This window comes from Aythya marila, assembly GCF_965140915.1.
Source record: "Aythya marila genome assembly, chromosome: 16".
In the NCBI taxonomy this organism is placed as follows: Eukaryota; Metazoa; Chordata; class Aves; order Anseriformes; family Anatidae; genus Aythya; species Aythya marila.
The window spans coordinates 8238620-8256378 of NC_139057.1; the positions used below are offsets into that span (position 1 = coordinate 8238620).

Genomic DNA, 17759 nt, shown 5'->3' on the forward strand with positions numbered 1-17759 from the left:
TGCAAACGGTGTACTTTTAAATGCAGTTGAACTAGGAAGTGTTGAAAAAAGGTAACAAATGCAGTAAAACATCACTAAATTCTTCATGAAATATATTTATGTGAGTTGTGGTGTAAACATTTGCGGAATGTGAGTCATAAAAACATAGGAATTTGATGTTTTATGAAGTCCAAGTAAGTTATGGCAACTTTTCTATGCTTTTAAACTTCAGAAAACAGACAGACTTTTCTTTCTAGCAACTGTTGTGTGTGTCACTGAGGCAGCAAGGCTCAGTGCCAAGTACGGCAGGGATTGAGCTTCACTTCACCTTTCAAGTCTGTGTGTTTTAGAAGCAGCAGCCACCACGGCTCCACTTCACGTCCAGCACCTTTGTGCCGAGCTCTCGCACTCGCACCGAGCTCTCAACTACCCCCAAGCTCTCTCTCACACTGGGCCTCGCTCCTCGCAGCGCCGGGCCCTGCCGTGCCTCAGCCGCCTGCCCCCTCAGCCTGGTGCTCACCGGAAACCACGGAGCCGACAGAAATAACAGAAATAACAGAAATAACGGCTCGGCTGCAGGAGCCCAGCCCGAGCCGTGCTGGCCGCAGGGACGGGCGGTGCCCGCCTGTTCCCGCCCTCACCTCAGCGCCGCTCCGCCAGCTGCGCGCGAGGCTTCTCCCTGAGGGGCCGCCGGGCGCCGCCTTCGCCCCGCTCGACGCCTCCGTGCCCCGTGCCGGGCCTCACCCTGCGCCCCCGGCCCCTGGGGGCCCCTGGGGGCCCCTGGGTGCCTCACGGTGTCCCGGTACCCGGCGCCCCCGCCCCGGGCCGTGCCGCGGCGCTGTCCATGGTGTGAGGGAGCGGCGGGGCCGGGCGGGGCCGCGCTGAGGCGGGAGGGGGCGGGGCCGAGCGGGGCGGGGCGGGGCCGCTCGGCGGGCGGCACGAGGCCGCGCGGTCACGTGCGCGGGCGGCGCGGTCACGTGGGCGCGCCCCCGGCGGCGGCGGCGGGAGGCCCCCTCGGGCCGGGATGTAGTCCCGGCCGGGGGCGGCGGAGGGATACCCGCGCGGCGGTCGGCCCCAGCCGCAGGGCGCGGCGCCTCCTAGCGGGGCCGGGGTAGATCCCGCCGCCGTCTCCTCAGCCGCCGGGGGGGGGCTCGGGGCCTCTCGCGAGAGCCCCCCCTCGCCTCAGCCTCACCCCTCCCGGTCCTCGCAGCCCCCCCCCCCGTTACCGGGAGCCTCCCGGCGGGGGCAGTGCCGGCGGGAACCCAGCTCCGCTCCGCTCCCCTCCCTCACCCCCCCCCCGGGGCGCGGCCCCCTCCCTCCCCTCCCGCCGGACAATGAGTCCCGTATGCTAATGAGCGCCTGGCGTCACTTCCGCTCTTTCTCGGCCGCCATCTTGGCCAGGGCAGGTTCTGGGCAGGAGGGACCCGGCTGTATTGTCCGCAGGGCGCCCGGGGAGACGCAGCCCCCCCCGCACCCCCCCCGCGCCTCCCGCACCCCCCGCGCCCCGGGGACCGAGCCCTGTGAAGCCGCCGCCCCCCCCCCCTCGGGGCTCGCTCCCCACAGCCGCCCCCCTCCCTCCTCCTCCTCTTCCTCCTCCTCCTCCTCCATCCCCCCCTCACGCAGCCCCCCCCCCGCCCCCTTTGTCTCCCCCGCGCCGCCGCCGGCTGCGCTGCGCCCGCCCCGCACACACACACACACACACACACACACACACAGACACCGCTCACACCCCCGAGGCTGAGGTGCCGGGGGAGCGCCCGCCCTCGCAGCCGAGGACAGAGAGCCCCGGGCAGGTAGGTGTGTGCGCGGCTCCGCGGCACGGCCCGGCTGCGGCCGGCCCCCGCCCGCCTCAGGACACGGCCTGGAGCCCCCCCAAACCCCCCTCAGGCGGGACCCGGCCCCGGGGTGGTCGGCTGGGGGGCTGCGGGGGGGGCGGGCGGGCCCCTTCCCTTCCCTTCCCTTCCCTTCCCTTCCCTTCCCTTCCCTTCCCTTCCCCTGGCCGCACACCCGTTGAAGCGCTGAGGCCGCCACAGCGGGCGGCGGGGACCGCTATGCCGCCGCCTTCCCTCCTCCTCCTCCCCTTCCCTCCCTCTCCTTCCCTTCCCTTCCCTCCGGCCGCTGAGGGGTCCCGTCCCGTCCCGTCCCGCCCCGTCCCGTCCCGTCCCCAGCATCCCGCCGCTGCCCCAGGGCCCCGCTGGCGGAGTTGGGGCCGGAGCCAGGCGGGCAGCGGCCCCCAGCCGGCCGGGAGGAGCCGGGGATGCAGCTCAGCAGCGGCGGCGCCGCCTGGCTCGGCCCTGCCCGGCCCCGGCCGCCGACCCCCGGCTGCCAGACAAAGGCGGGGGGGACCCAGGCAGGGCCCGAGCGCCCCGCTCCGCACCCCGGGGCCGCTCCCCCCTTCCCCGCGCTCGGCGATCGCAGCCCAGGGGCGGGGGAGGGAGGGAGGGAGGGGAAGGTTTCCCAAACAAGTACCGCGGTGTGGGTGATGCTGAGCCTCAGCCTGCCCCCTTTTCTGTTGTTTTTTTTTTTTTTTTAATCATTCTTTTTCTTCCCATCCAGCTACCCCCCCACACCCCCCCACTCCGTTCAATCCGGGACCGCGGGTTCCCGGTTTGATGACCGTGGCCGGGGAGAGGAGGGGGAAAAAAAATATTAAATAAATAAATAAAAAATACCAGCCCCCACCCAAAATGCAGCGCAGCCCCGCCGGAGATGAGGGCGGGCGGCGGCAGGGGGCGCGTTCCCCGCGCCGGGCACGGCTGCGGCGGGGAAGGGCCGCGCAGCGCCGCCTGCGGCCCCCCCGCTCCCGGCCGAGCCAGCGGGGCAGGCCCCGGCCGCCTCCTGGCACCGGAGCCGAGGGGCCCCGGCCGGCCTCGAAGCCCCCCAGAGCCCCTGAGAGCCCCTGCACACCCGGGTTGGGGTGGCTGGGGAGTCGCCCCGGGGGCCTGAGAGGCGCCTGGAGGGGCTGCGTGGCTCGGTGAGGCTGGGAGCTGGAGGGCGTTGGGTGTCGTGGTGGGACGCGGTTGTGGCTCCTGGTGCCATTTGCCTTGGGATCTCGCTTGGCTCTTCTCACGCCTTCCAAGCGCGCGGCTGCAGGGGGAGAAACTTTGGGTGTGGGGCGGCACGGAAGGGTTGGCTGCTTTGTTAGGGGCGGTGGGCGAGGCGGGATGAGGGGAGACCTCGACGGCCTGAGACTTTGTTAGACGTGTTGGAACCGTTCGGTAGGTGGGGAAGAGGTTTTGATTCCTGTTGGAAGAACTGCAGGTTTATCTTCTCCAGGTTGTTTTCACTAGCTATGTTTTTGTTCGTTTTTACTACTATTTGCCATTTGGACGTGAACCATGTGCCTGAGATAATGGAGATACCATTCCTACCTGCCAACGTAGCGTGGTCTCAGGTTGGCGTGGCTGCTGCGCAGCACGGTGTGCATCTCCTGCAGGCCACCAGCATTGTTCCCCGCTGCGGGATCTCTGCTACTTAGGAAAACTTTCCCTTGGGGTGGCTGATAACCAACAATTACAGGGCTTACAGCACCTTGCCATAGTTGCCATCCATCCAGGTGAGCAGGATGGATCATCCTGATTTAAAAAAAAAAAAAAAAAGCTTCTTATTTTTGCATTTATTAACAATTCCGGTGTTTGGTTCTGCTTTAGACATAATTTTTACAGATGTTGGGTGGTAATTTGGTACGAGCAGATCAACATCTAACACAACATGTGTTGAAACCTTAAAACATTGAGAAGAGGTAACAGAAGAGAAATGGACAGTTGTTAACAAAAATTGCACTTGAGGCTGATGGGTCATAAGGTGACTGTTACCTTTGCCGAAGATGCTTACAGTAAATGCTTACGTAAACTTCAGCCACAAACCAAAAACTTATTCTCTTCCAAAAGTAATAAAAAGGTGAACTTTTTTTTTGCTTACAGATTCTATAAACCTGTATCTCATTTAGGTTACTACTGCTTGTGCTTGAAAGAGTATTACGTGGATCTGCTAGAGCTGGAAAGTCATTGTGGGCTTGTGAGATCACTTGTGTTAGGCTTTTAGGGGAGAGGTGGCTGGATATGCGAGGGATGTTGAAGGTGAAAGGTGGCTGTGTCTGCCTGTAGGTAAGAGGCGAGTGGTGAGTGTTGTCTGCTCTCAGAGTGCCCAGGAATGAAAGCTCTTCACAGCAGAGGAACTTCTTGGCAGTTTTGGAAAGCGCGTGCCCATCAGCGTTAAGCATTAGCTTCACAAACAAACCATCTAGGAAGACTGTGCTTGCTCTCCAGGATGAGATGAATAACTGATTTTTTTCTCTGTATATGTAGGATAGAAGTTACCAGTTGTCAGAAGATGCCCATTAGCATTTTCAGAATTGGTATGTGTCAGCATTTTAATTGAGCGCGGAAATAATTCGACGGCAGTGTAAAGTATCATTTGTTAGGTACTTCCCAAACTGAGCTCTGCAGTTACCGCATTCACTAGTAAAATAGAAGGGGATGCCAGAGAGATTCCTAGATGAATGCCAGTACAAATTTTCTGTGGAAGGTAAGTTGTGCTTCTGTCACACTGCGGAGTGAATAATAGATGATTATTCCCAACCCAGCTTTACTACTCCATAATAATAGTAAATACTGAAAGTAAATATTAAAATTTCAAGTAGCACTCTTGCAATGCGTAACTCAATCAGAAGCACACTGGTAATCAGAAGTCATATAGCCCAAATGTGTATTCTACACCTTTATATTAAGATCTGATTGATGCTTAAAAAAAGGGCAGAAATCGTTTTATGGGAGAAAAGGCAGTGCTCATGGGTTAGTGTATTTAGTTTTGGGTAGCTGCAAATAAGACTCAGCAGCAAGATAAGAAATGTATTGATCTTTTTATTCCAGAATTGGGAGGTTATCTTTGCTCCAGCATTTGAAGTAAGTTTGAGAAAAAAAATTTGTGCATTGGAGATGGACGAAATAGCATCAGATACGGTGAGACAGTCTAGAGTCACTAGGACATAGGTGTCAGAAGAGGTGCACTGAGTTTGACTTGATCAGTTAGTTCGTGTGGTCCACTGGTGTGATTTGGTCTGCTTTGGATGGGCAAAGATGCGCTTCATTTATTAGTTCATTTGTTAGTTCAGCTGAGTCTGTGTTTTAATAATGCTACATTTTCTGTTTTGTTTTTTTTTTCTTTTTGATACATTTAACATACTTATTTAAAAGAACAACAACTGACTGTGTTGGCCTGCATCTAAATAAGCATTGTTATTTGTGATTGTTCAGATCTGCTCGATGCTTAAAATTATTTTGATGTTGGGTACAATTTTTATTAATACGATTTTAAAAGTGTAATAGTTAATGAGGTAGTAGTCCTGCTCCTGTAAATAAGTATGTTGGTGGAAGTTCACGTTTCCTAGTAATAGTATGAGCTATGGAGATGAGAATAAATGGTACTGGTGTAAGGATAGTGTAACACAAATACCTGTATAGGCATTGGAAGGTAAATAATTCCTAATTACATTAATTTAGTTAAAATATATGTATATATCCAATACCTTCTTTGTATGTGGAAGGTTTGTTTTGACTGACCTCACATATTTTGGGAAAATGCTCTTGCTTTCCTAGTCAGGTTGGCCAAATTGGCTTGTTCATTTTGAGCTTTCAAGAACTACTTAGAACTGGTGTAAGGACCAAACTCAGTTCTAGACTTGAAGAAAGATTTTCAGAGAGGGTGTAACTCTGGCTTACCTGTCTGAGGGCTAATATGCCTCAAGGAAAGACAGTTCTTCAGAACTTCACTGCAGCTGATGGTGAAAGGCAGACATGAGGCTCAAATTCAGCATCCCCTTCTTACTTCACATCAGTGCTTTTGAATGTGTACGGCAGTTGATGAGGCGATGGTTTTGAATAAGAGCGGAATAAATACTGTTCTTTCCTGCAGTGAGTCACTTTTCACTTACCACCCTTTATATATCCTTAGGTGGTTATTTTTTTAAAGGTGGCATGCATAAAAGATTGTTTGGGTCCCTGCTGCCTGTTGGGTCCCAATTACCTGTGTAATTGTCTCTGTGAACACGTCACACCTGCAAGTTCTTGCCTATCCAGATCATGTGACAGAATGGTTCCTTTAGAAGCTACTTAAGAAACAGCTTTTTGGAACGATTCACAAGAAATAGAAGTTTAACTATGAACACCTTGTCCACTGAGATACATTCCTCCAGTCATTTCCATGTAGGAAAGGGCACGGGCATGCTCTCAAGCCTGGCTTCTCTGGCTGCTCTTTCTTCCCTATCTCCATCTTCTTTGCTCCCTTTCAGACCTCAGCCTCCAGGCGTTCTTTCCTTTACCCCTTTTACCTCTTCTGTATATTGATTTCTGATGTGACTCTGTGTATTGATTCCCGAAGTGACTCTGGACCTGATCGTTCTTTGCTTGTGCTGCATCTGGGCCAAAGCGGTTCTTAGTGATGCAGATTCATAGCAGCAACAGTAAGGGGGCAAAACATCTCTTGAAATCTAAGTAGATAAAATACTGGTCTTAAAATGCTTTTTATTTTTTCCTTCTAAGAAATCAAACTCAAGTTTGTGATCTCTTGTTTTGTTTTGTTTCCCCATTCCTCCTGCTGCTGCTATGAAGCCTTTTGAGTATCGAAGGTTCCTGAGTCAGACTGAAGACAGCAGTAGCTGAGGTGGATTAATGCTGGAATGTAGTCAGGGATTGGACCGTTGGGAGCTGTGCTTAGACAGAAAGGGAAAGAGGTAAGAAATGTGGAGTGGTAAGACCGTTTTTTTTAAGCTCTTATTTACAGTCTTTACCCAATCATTTTTTTGGTAAATGCTTTACCCAGCATTTGTGCATAGCATGTGTGAAGTGGTAAGGCAAAGGAAAAACAATTAGCATCAGCCTACTTCACAGACTATTTTTACATTTTAAATACTTAGATGCTAGCCAGTTGGCGAGGTCCGTCAGTATCTGATACATCCTCTATCTGAGAAAACATGTATTGGCAGGATTTTAGATGAGCTTGTAAAAGTGTTTGTATGCTCTCTTTTGTTTTGTTGGTTTGTTTTGCCACTTATACCAGCATGCAAGCAATGCATTTTACTAGTTAGGACACACTAAGGGGTGCAGTTTCACTCGTGGTATAAATATATCTATGGCTACACTGCCTCTGCCAGGAGTGGTACAAGCCCCGCTTCCTGCCACCTCGTTCGTACCAGTCCTAGCACTTCTGCTTGGGAGTGTGGAGGAACTGCTCTGGCTGCAAAAGACTGCTTTTCAGTTGAATCAGTTCTCTGCTCTGGCTGCTGCACAAGTCCTGTTGCTGACACAGTGGTGGTGTCAAGAAAACATGATAGTGAGAAGATAAGACTACTAGTGGTGGTGTAAGGAAAACAGGATAGAAGATAAGACTGCCATTTGCACTTGCAGTCTTAATTTCTGTTTGCAGTTTCACAATCGGTGTAATCTGATCATAAATTATATCTATATTGATTACATGCTTCATTCCTGCACAGTTTAGAGATTTCTATTCAAATGTGGGGATTTTTTGAGTTTTGGATTGAAAGATTATGCTTGGTTTTATTTAATTTGTAACTGCAAATTCCCCAAATCATTTTTGTTCAGGGATTGTTCATGTTTAGTTACAATCCAGATGAGGATCACGTTTGGAAATTGTAAAGCATATTCATGCAGCCTTGGTTTTTCCTGATCACCGAAGTGTGGATATCATGGTGTAAGCAAATAATATCCTTTGTGCTTCAGTGACCTCTAGTCTTGCTTTCAAATTTCTGTAAGATGGGCAGGCTTTAGTACAGTTCAAATAGGAATATTTATGAAATAACCCTAAAGAAGCAAGACTGTTGTATTGAGCATGTACATTACACATTGATTTCACTGCACATATGTGGAATAAACATAAACGGTTATCTTTGGAGATCATGAGCAATCACAAAAGATACTCAAGATAGCAGTAGGGGGAAGCTTACTTCTTGGTGCTAGTGCCTCTGATTTAATATTTCCTATGCACTGAAGTATAATGGATACAATTTAAAACTGATTTTCAGAATGCAGTAGAAACTGACAGAATTGTTGGTGTTTTTATGTGTTCAAAAAATTTTTAGAAAATATTTAAATTTAGCTAACAACGTGCTTTTTAATTTTTAACGTCAGCCTATGTCATCAAAATAAGAAAACCCAACAAATTCCTGGCAGAGTGCAAGGTAGCAGATTACTGATGAAGAAATAAGGAGTTACTGTTCCTAGAGCAGTGGGAATTTGGCCATCTTGTATTTTACACTGGAGCACAGAAATCACACAGTGTACAAAATTTATACTACTAAGCAAAGGTTGATAAGGAAATAGTTAATTTCCTTTTAGCTATGCAGTTAGTGTACACACCCACCAGATGGAGCTTCTGGCACCAGTGGAAAATTCCAGAAATCAAGCAAGAATGAGAAGTGTGTGAATGACTTAGAAGATCCCTGTCTGCTGGGCTGCAGAAGATATTTTTTTAACCTTTAAAAAAAATGAATGGAAAGAAAGAAAGATCAGCCTTCCCGAGCCTTCTCACTAGAACTGTCTTCCATAGAAGTTCTTCCTCTGTGGTGGGAAGTTGGAGTTGTTAGCATCAGAGTCACCAAGTTGAAGATAGACAATAAGCTCAAAAAAAAAAAAAGCGAGAAACAGTTTCATAAACCCTTGCTGAAGTTCACATAGAATCACAGAAACAGCACGTTAAGGTCATTAGCCAAAGAATTTCCTCCAAAGGAATGTGAGTGTGGCTGCTTTTTCTATTTTTTGTTTGTTTGTTTTAGTACTACATTTGAGAAAACCTACTGATGTCCAGAGAAGTGGTATGAACAGTTCTTTTTCTTTGACACACTGATTTAATCTCTGAAATGGTTTCAAAATCTTTTTTAAAGTCTTTAATTGACAAAGGAACTTTTAAGAAATAGACTGTTTGGCTGTGAAGGACAGCCAGGGGGTTTAATGCACAGAGGTCTGCAGACGTTTTACAATACACTGACCAGGTACCAAAATACATTTGCTAATTCCCTTCAGTTCCAATTACCGTAGTTTTAAAACACCATGCCAGATTTTTACAGAAGATTTGATTGGGTTTTCTGTTTACTTTACATCTTTCTAATGTGCCTAGCCCTGTTTTAGGTACAGACACAAGCTAAAGGGCTTGGGGGCTTGTGCTAGCTGAAGGGTCTAACATGGCATTGCGCACACAACTGTCTAGTTGGAGTTGAGGTGTTAGAAGTTAGCTGGCAGCCATCCTGTTACATGGGCAGTAGCTGGTGTTGCAGATGGTGGAGCTGATAATGCTGTGGAGGTGCTCTGTGTTTAAAATGTTGCCAGAAGAGTAGAGCGCATGCTGTTACAAAACAGCCTCTGTCCTGGGATTATAGCAGACTTGAAAAATGAGCTCTTAGTTGTCTGGCATTTAAGATGTGCTGTTAAACTGTAAATCTCATTACCTTCACAGGAGATGTGGGTGCACAGCCCCTCTGAAAACTAGGCCAGAAATGCTTAAATAAGGAGAAGAGTGCAACTAGAAGAAAGTGGAAATGCTTATTGTAAGCCAGAGATAGCCGTGTCAGGAGTACACTCTGTGCAGTCAGTGCACAGAGGAGAGTTATTTAGCTGTATCTTGTACCTTCTCATGGAAGTTTTTGTTAGTTTTTAGTTCTCCCAACTTCTCTCTTTTCATTGGTGTTTCTGCTCCTGGTATTTTTGGTTTGCTCACTCTTCCCCGTGATACCTTTCTGCTTCCTGACTATCACTTCTCCTTGCTCAGCTGTCCTGGGACTTTCAGGTTCTGGAGCCCCAGCCTTCTTGCCAAAGATACAGGCTGTCGTTCTCCTAATGTGACTACAGAACATTATGCACCACACTACTGCATAGCATCATTGAAGCTGCATACACGAGGAGGCTGCATTTCTGTTGCTGCAGGAACCATAGGTTAATTTCCTTGCATATTTTTCTTGCATTTTTTTCAAAATCTTGCCCAGTGTTGCACTAACAGCCTTCCTTGTGAGTCTGTTTTATGGCTGGCTGTTTACGGCATGCTACTAACAATTAAACAGACGAATCATTAAAAATCTTATTTTAAACGCAGTTGGAATAGGTTCTATGATTCTAGGGAGATAAAAAGAAAATACCAAGAAACTAACAGTCTTGTTTCATTACACCCAGGAACACGCAGCTGTTGTCAGCTCTGATACAGGCCACTGTGTTGCACTGTAGCATGCAAACTAAGAACTTCTCCAAGTTAAAATACTATCAAAATAAGGGCTAAAATAAAAGTATTTGGGATTACACAAAGAAAGACAAAATGCCAGAAGCGTGGTGATTCTGGTCAGCAACACAGCACAGGGAAATGATACTGAGTCTTTGGGCCCAGTATGGGATGACTACTTCTGCGTGCTCAGTGCTTGTATCTTCAGACTGACACACTCATTGACACTGATCTGCTCTCAGTCCCGGTCAGTCCTCATCCAGAAGTGTTCTTTCTGCACTGAGGATGCAGTGGGAGAGAGGTAATTCGGACTTGACAGAGATACAGGGACGTAAATTCTCCTTTCTAGCTGGGAAGTAATCCAGTATGAAAGAAAAGAACCCACCACTCTCACTTATTTGAAGGTATGGCTGGTCGTCTTGTTAAAGCATATGCGGCGTACTGTTCTGCCTCACTGTGACATATCTTAAGAATTTTGTCTTTTTTAATTTTGTGAAAACATTTTAGTATCTTCTGTTGAAGCCATACTAGCTGAAGAAAAATGATCTTTAGTTTAAGCTGTGGATGTTCTGTCTGAATGATCAACAGAGAAAAAAATAACTGTTTTAAACAATGAAAACTGCTGTGGTAAACTAAGTGACTCCGCAAATGTTGCTTTTGTAAACATTGCATTTGCTTGTTGCAGTTCTAACGGTACTATTGCTGTGTCTGGTGTTCCTAATATTTTCAAAACTGAATTTCTGTCCATGGGTGATGTGTTGAAGAGATACCAAGTCTTCCTAGAGCAATGCAATCATTTACATGCCATTACCTGGAACGGTGTACTTCACATCCTCCTACTAACAGCCATATAACTGGAAACTTTAATCTGAATACTTCCCAAACGAGCATGTTTCCCTAGGGTTGTGGCTGGCAGCCATGTCACCTGTTTGATCTCCCCCTGTCTTGTAATTTAAGGTGTGACTGTAGTTGTATAGGAATTTTTTTTTTTTTTTTTTATTTTTTTTTTTACCAGTATGAGGGAGTGTTGGTGCTTCTGTAAGTGTGCTTGGTCTACAGGGTGCAGCTGTGCTGCTGGTACGAATAGCTCACGTGCGGTATGAACGGAGGCCCTAGACACTTAAGTCAAAAGGTTACATGAAGTGTAATAGGAGTATTCATCATGGTATCCTGCTGGATTTCTGACTTGGGTAACTTAATTGAATTGTTAGCACCGGAATATCCTTCGGGTAACATCACCTAGAGAAATTTGTTTAAAGCTACAGATCTGCTAAAACTTCCTGCAGCACTCTTAACCTTGCTGGATTGCACCCCACAGTAGCTCCATGTCAGTAACGGTACTGTGTATGTGGTTTTAGAATCCTTCGCAATGAAATGTATGTTATAAATGTGAGATTGCCCTTACTACATTTCTCATCTCTTGTCTTTAACACTCTGTTTTGTACAGCAGGATATGATGCTTCTTCTATGTCCGGGCTTTGGCCTCACACAGTAGGTGTAATATAATCGCTGAGGTGGGCGTTCTGCAAGGAGAATTATTTTTGGAGGCTTTTGCATGAAACTTGTCCAATGAATCTGAGACGCCCAAGCACCATTAATTTTGGAGGTAAATGCCTCATAATATGTACTGAATAGATTGGGAGGAGTTAAGATTTTAATTTGGTGAAGTACGTGCAAAAAATAGTAGAAAGGATAGTTCTGACTGTTTGCTACTGACATTTGGATGTTTTGAACTTAAAGGAACACCAACTTGAACTCTAGAAAAACTGTGGGCTTGGAGGGCTTTGAGCTTAACCATTCTGGCAGCTTTGCTGGACACTGCTAGTTAGTTGGTGGTTTAAAAGTTTCTCCCTCTTTTGGTTTATTAAGACCAACAGAGGCAAAAGTAAAAGCTAATTTTGACTACAAGGGAACTGCCAGAAGAGTGGAAAAAACTGTTTTGTGATACAAAAGTTAAAAGACAATATAATTTAAGTTGGATGTCCCTTTAAGTTATGTATTGGAATCTGACATTTCTTATTTGAATCACCATTTAAATGTTCAATTTTAGAACCTTAAGTATTTTATTATTGATATATTTTCTATCATTTGTCTATAAATTGGTCTGTCAAACTGGGCTGGAATATGCCCAACTGTAGGGGAGGGAGGAATGCTGTAGTTAAAAACAACAAATGGAAAAAATGAAGCCCAAAAGGGGGGGGGAACAAATAAATTAGAAAAAACAAACAAACAAACAAACAAACAAATGAGAGAAAATACAACAATGATGTCCCAAAAGGTTTTTTTTAATGACAGATTTTAAATGTCAGTACTTGTCTGGGGGGCGGTGGGAGGAAATTATTTGCATGAAACTGACTTAATTTAAAATTTACTGATGTTATTATGATTGGAACAAAATCAGGTTACTGATAAAATCGTGAAGATAACATGAAAAAAAAAAAAGCTTGCCATAGCAAACAACAGTGATGTGGTACTGGCACACAGCTGACAGAAATTTAAACCTATTTCAAAGATTGACAGTGTCTGGGTTGCACTGATGGTGTTGATCCTGGATTCTCATTGCTTTCTGGTTTTAATGGTAACTGTCATTGAGAAATACTCAATATTTAAAAAGAGGCTATTTAGTAGAGGGGTATCCTGTAGTTTTTAATGAAGTAATGTTTAGCATAATCTGAATTTTATGCACTAACTTGTTACCAAACTGCATGCATTTTTCTGATTGTGCTGTGTTTCACTCTGCTGCAGCCCTTCCCTTTTAGTATTGTAGATACTAAGAAATTGGGGTTTGAATTACTAGAATGAAAATCACGGGATCACGTTACATACCTAACAAAGTCAATGGACTAGAAGAGTGGGGTGGGGGGATATATTATACAGGGAAAAGGAGGAGGTTTTTAGAATAAGGGTTTGAAACGTTGCTTTTTCTGTAGGAAAAAGATGGAGTATTGCATGCTGGGAACAAGTGCTTTCCATAAGGTAGCTAAATTTTAAAAGTACATTTGTTTCATTTTGTTTTAGGCTTTGCTTAAGTATTCTAATCTAGTAACTTTGTCCTTTCTGCAGTTTTCATTTTGATTAGATACCTCTGCAAAACTATCTTCTAAACAAATTCAGAAACCAAACCAAACAAACCTGGGCCACAACTGCAGTTCGGCATACTTCAGAATGTTGCTCAATGTGTACGGAAGAGTCTTTAAAGAATATTAGCACCAGTATAAATTCTTTCTGTGGTCTGTTTTGTATTCTATGATATCAAAATTGCAGATCTTAACATCAGTAAATTTAAAGATGTGAATGCGTTGGATGACTAAAGAGAAACAACCAAAAGTAAAACAATTAGTTAAAAGGCAGTCTTAAGTGACCTCTTAAAACAAAACAAACTCACCAGGCATGCTTTTGGCAGAAACTGCAATTACATAGTTAAATTCTTTTTTCCTCTATTCTTGTGAATAGCAAGAGATAGCATACTTGGAGAAAGGTTGAGTAGATGAGTCAGGATTTACTGACTCATTACTAGTCACTATTAGTTACTTCATTAACTGCAGTTAAATGTTTTGGCCAGGTTTCCCGAGGAAACAAAGCTTATATAATTTTTCAGATTGTGGCTTGTCTCCTACTGGCCTGTCATTCCTCTCAGCCAGGAATAACGTTGGGAACTTCCAAACAAATCTGAGTGAGGTGGAGGTCTGAAAAGATAAGTGAGAACCTTTTAAGCTTTGTTAAATGTAGATCTCCAGTAAGAAAAGAAACTGAGGTTTGAACGTTAACTAGTGTTTCCTTCACAACTCTCTCCTGTTGGTCTGTTCTTTCAATTGGATGCTGCAATGCCCAAGTGGCTGCTAAAACCTGTGGGAGGAGTTGGAAGGGGGAGGGGAAACAAATCCTCCCGCTTAGGCCCAGGATTTTAAGGGTTTGACTTTTCAATATTGGATGCACGCCGACTGCTAAGGTGCCAGTTAGGTGTTGTGCCTGGAGCTGAATGTAGCAACCTGCCAGGCGTTATCTAATATGGAGCTAGCAGAGGGTTATGATGGAGGGAGAAGAAGCAGTAAATAATCTTGGCTCATTATTTGAAGTATTCAGCTCCAAATGAGAGTTGTTGGTGCCTGACTGAGTGCATGTATAGTATATTATTCCATGGAATACAATATTATTACAGGTACAGCAGCAGCTCATGATGCCCCGTAAAGCTTTTCTTTCCCAGAAAGAAAAGCAGGCTCGTGCCAGGGAAAGAGATATGTTAAAAAAGAGGAGGAGGCGACAAGACTATCTCAAAAGAAGCGTGGAGCCGCAGAAAAATGCAGAAACAATAAAATGGCACAGGGATGAAGAGAAGAGGAGAGAAAATGAGCAAGTTAAGGACAAAGATATCAAGAAGCGGTGGAGACAGGATGAGAGAGAACGACGAAAGAATGTGGACGCTATGAATTGGCGCAGGGAAGATGAGAAGAGGGAAAATGAGCGAGGTAAGGACCAAGAAGTCCAAGAACAAGCAAAAAAAAAGGAGGAGGAGAGGGGAAAAGAGCGACAAAAGGACGGACCTTTTGAAGCAGCAGAGGGATAATGAGGGGGAGAGGGAAGAGGAAAGAGTAAGAACAGTTCCATTTTATAAGTATGTGCAGAAATAACAGACTATTAGTATCATTTGGTTTCAATTTTATCTGCCTTAATGAATTACAGTTCTCACAGAGCCAATTATTTTATCAAATTGATCAGTATAGATGTATGCAAATTCAAAAGTTAGTGGGATAGAAAAGACTTTATGCATTGCTTTTGAAAATGTCTGTTTTGCACGCATGCTCACACCTAATACATTCTTCAACAGTGCAGTTGTTAATACTGTGTTTCAGATCACCAAAAAGTTCAGGTTTTCTCAGTATTCATAATATGAATAAGTAACAGTGTTAGGAAGGGAAGGGTCAACCAAACGTGCACGTAGGAGAAGGTAAAACTGATGTTTTATTTTATTTATTTTAATAATGTGCCCAAGAGATAGAAAGAAAAAAAAAAAAAGGTGTGCAATGACAAATGAGGTAAATTATTAGAAAAGTTGTATGGAAGTGTAAATTTCACTTTTAAGAAGCAGTCAGTTCAAGATGTGTGTTTCTGTTACGAGTTCTAAGGTGCCTGTATCAAGACCTTGGCATCAAATCTGTAAAACTGACAAACAGTAGGTGTTTACAGTAGGTAGGTCCCTTTTTAAAAATTGCACCTGTATTAATTTTTATGTAGGACTTTATCTGGAGTTACAAAAGGTTTTTTGTAGTAGCCTCTGAACATTTATTTTTGGTTTATGAACTGGCAATGCATTTATGCTGCATGGTAATTTAGCTCTTTGGAGTGCTCAGACTCATCTGCTAGAAATGCAAACCAATTTAGAAATTAGAGCCCTTGGAGTAAAAAAATATGGTACCTCTGCAAATATGATGGTAGCTTGCTGCCATTTTACAGCTGGTGATGTTGCAGCCCTTCTTCGAAGACGTCTTTGCCTGCAGCTGTTCACAGTAAACACTGGGGCTGTCACAGTCTTTGGTGCAATAGTGCCTCTTGTAAGCAGTAGTAAAGATTCAGCTACCTGAAAATCAGGCACTGATTCAGTTGGCTGCATCTTCTGGATTTAACATCTGATGAGCAACCTGGAAGCCACAATAATGAAGTGAACAGTTGTGTCATTAGTAAGACTACTAATTGCTCCATGACTGTGTACTTCTAATTTCATTATTCAACAAAGCCAAAATGGTCAACATACTGAATATGCATAAGTTTGGGTTTTGTTCTTTTCCAGTGCCGATCCTTTCAAGCCACAAAATAAGCCTTTGTAAGGGGAAGGGCAAGGGATAGATGTCTCTTACAATGAGTAACTTCATTGTGAGGAAAAATGCTCACAAAGTGAGTTACCAGCTTTCTACCCCTATGTTCCTGCAGGTGGTTTTTCATTGTAGGCCTGGAAAAACTGAGTATCATTACAAACTGATAAATCCAGGTCAAGAAAAAATAACTTGCTTCAAGTAGTATTGTTTTGTTCTGTAGCTTCTTTCTCTATTTGTTTCTAATTTTCACTCGATAGTCACTAGAAGCTTTGATTTTTGTAGTCTTTTTTCTTGACTGACTACTTGTTCTAACTGTTCTGAGATCTGTGAGCTTAGATAAACGTAGAACTATGTTCCCAGAATTCCCAAAGGAAATCAACAGAAGAGCCAGATAGTAACTTTCCAGTTCTTCTAGTATCACTAGCAATGTTGACATCATGTACTTGACTTGTATTAAAAAATGTCTTTCACTGCCTTGGTTCCCCCAGAGGACAGTTGTTTCAGAAGAATCAGTGGACATTGCAAAGAGCAGTAGGATACCTAGCATACAGATGCCTAAATGAGAATAAAATGCAAGAGATCAGTTTTTGTTTAAGCTGTTTAGAGATTCCGTAACTGTTGTTTTTTTTGTTGTTGTTGTTTTATTCACCACTTCACGGCGATGTTCTTTACAAACCTTGTTGAATGAAAATACTTTTTTCAGTTAAATGTTTAGGGTCACCTACAGTCTGTGCTTGCTGGTCATGGAGGGGTTTCCATGATGGTACAACCAGACAGGGTCGTGGTAAAGAAACGGTGTTTGCAGTGATGCATTAAAAGAAGAAATGCTAGAATAGTCCACTGATGCTGTCTTGGTTCCTCTACAGTATAAGATTTTCCTCCAGATTACTTCTTGAGGTTTTTAACCTATTTCTGTATGAAAACCACAATTTTACTAATAGGACTGTGACATCAGTCACTTATACTTGTTTGTTACATCTGTAGCAAACCTCAATCATCAAACAAGTACATTAAGCACTTTGAATAATGTCTAAAAAGGAAGGGGAAAAAAAAAAGGCAGATATGGACTATTTGCTGAAGACTGTAGTTCAGAGAAAAGGTCTGTCTTGATCTGAAACCGATGCACGTTTTCCAGAATCAGAATGGCGGTGTTACCTTGAGGTTCTCCTGAAGTTGTATACCAGAAGATCCTACATACTGTTCTAGATAAAGCTGGCAGAACTGAAACAGTCTTACTATGTTACTTGATAGTATCACAGGTGGTAGGATGCAGGGTAGCCCTTCTGTTGAGGTCCAAAATGCAAAAGACCCACTGGAGTCTTAAGCTTTTAGTTGCACCAAAAGAGAAAGAGCTTTTTGGGTCCAAAGACAGGTGGAAGAACTAGTTCTCGAAGCACAGAATTCTAAATCAGGCATTCAGTATTGCTTTTTATATCAATTTTCCACATAATGGCACAGTAATCCATTTTTTTTTTTTTCTATTTTTTAACTCCTCTTTTGACTCAGTCTTCAGGTGGTTCCAGTCCCTTGGTAACTGATGTGTTAAAGGGCTGAACTGCATGGCTATGTTAACTTGAAGTGCTTGAAGCTGATGCAGTGAGAATAGTTTATTAAACAAAAGGTAGTTTAAAAGTCACTCCGTAATGTAAGGGGAGGATGTGTCAGACTTCACATTCTGGATGTTTGTAGAAGAGTGGCTACAATTGTTTCCATCTGGAATTTGAAGAGCTAGGAAGGGTAGCAAGTGGTAAA

The 17759-nt window shown here is 44.7% G+C and overlaps 2 protein-coding genes across 11 annotated transcripts in view; one reads left to right on the top strand and one right to left on the bottom strand.

Annotated features, from left to right (window-relative positions):
- The first annotated feature begins 1162 nt into the window (after positions 1-1162).
- The window catches only part of ADNP (activity dependent neuroprotector homeobox), a 31392-nt gene continuing 14795 nt past the window's right edge, over positions 1163-17759 (top strand). The window contains exons 1-5 of one of the 5 annotated variants that reach the window (XM_082773068.1): positions 1163-1772; positions 6588-6709; positions 11645-11803; positions 13128-13173; positions 14357-14663. In XM_082773068.1, the coding sequence (XP_082629194.1) occupies positions 13135-13173; positions 14357-14663 (346 nt within the window). In that variant the 5' untranslated portion in view covers positions 1163-1772; positions 6588-6709; positions 11645-11803; positions 13128-13134. The remainder of the gene's footprint in view (positions 1773-6587; positions 6710-11644; positions 11804-13127; positions 13174-14356; positions 14664-17759) is intronic. The other 4 variants (XM_082773070.1, XM_082773067.1, XM_082773069.1 and 1 more) reach the window with 4 other exon arrangements.
- BCAS4 (breast carcinoma amplified sequence 4) overlaps positions 1801-17759 on the bottom strand; it is a 74774-nt gene continuing 58815 nt past the window's right edge. For 3 of the 6 annotated variants that reach the window (XR_014318594.1, XR_014318595.1, XR_014318596.1), the window contains 4 exons: positions 15611-15833; positions 3511-3554; positions 3351-3409; positions 1801-3222 (listed from right to left, as the gene is read on the bottom strand). Coding sequence is in view for 3 of the 6 variants with exons in the window: in XM_082773093.1 (XP_082629219.1) it covers positions 2472-3222; positions 3351-3553 (954 nt within the window). In the remaining 3 variants the exon portion in view is untranslated. The other 3 variants (XM_082773093.1, XM_082773095.1, XM_082773094.1) reach the window with 3 other exon arrangements.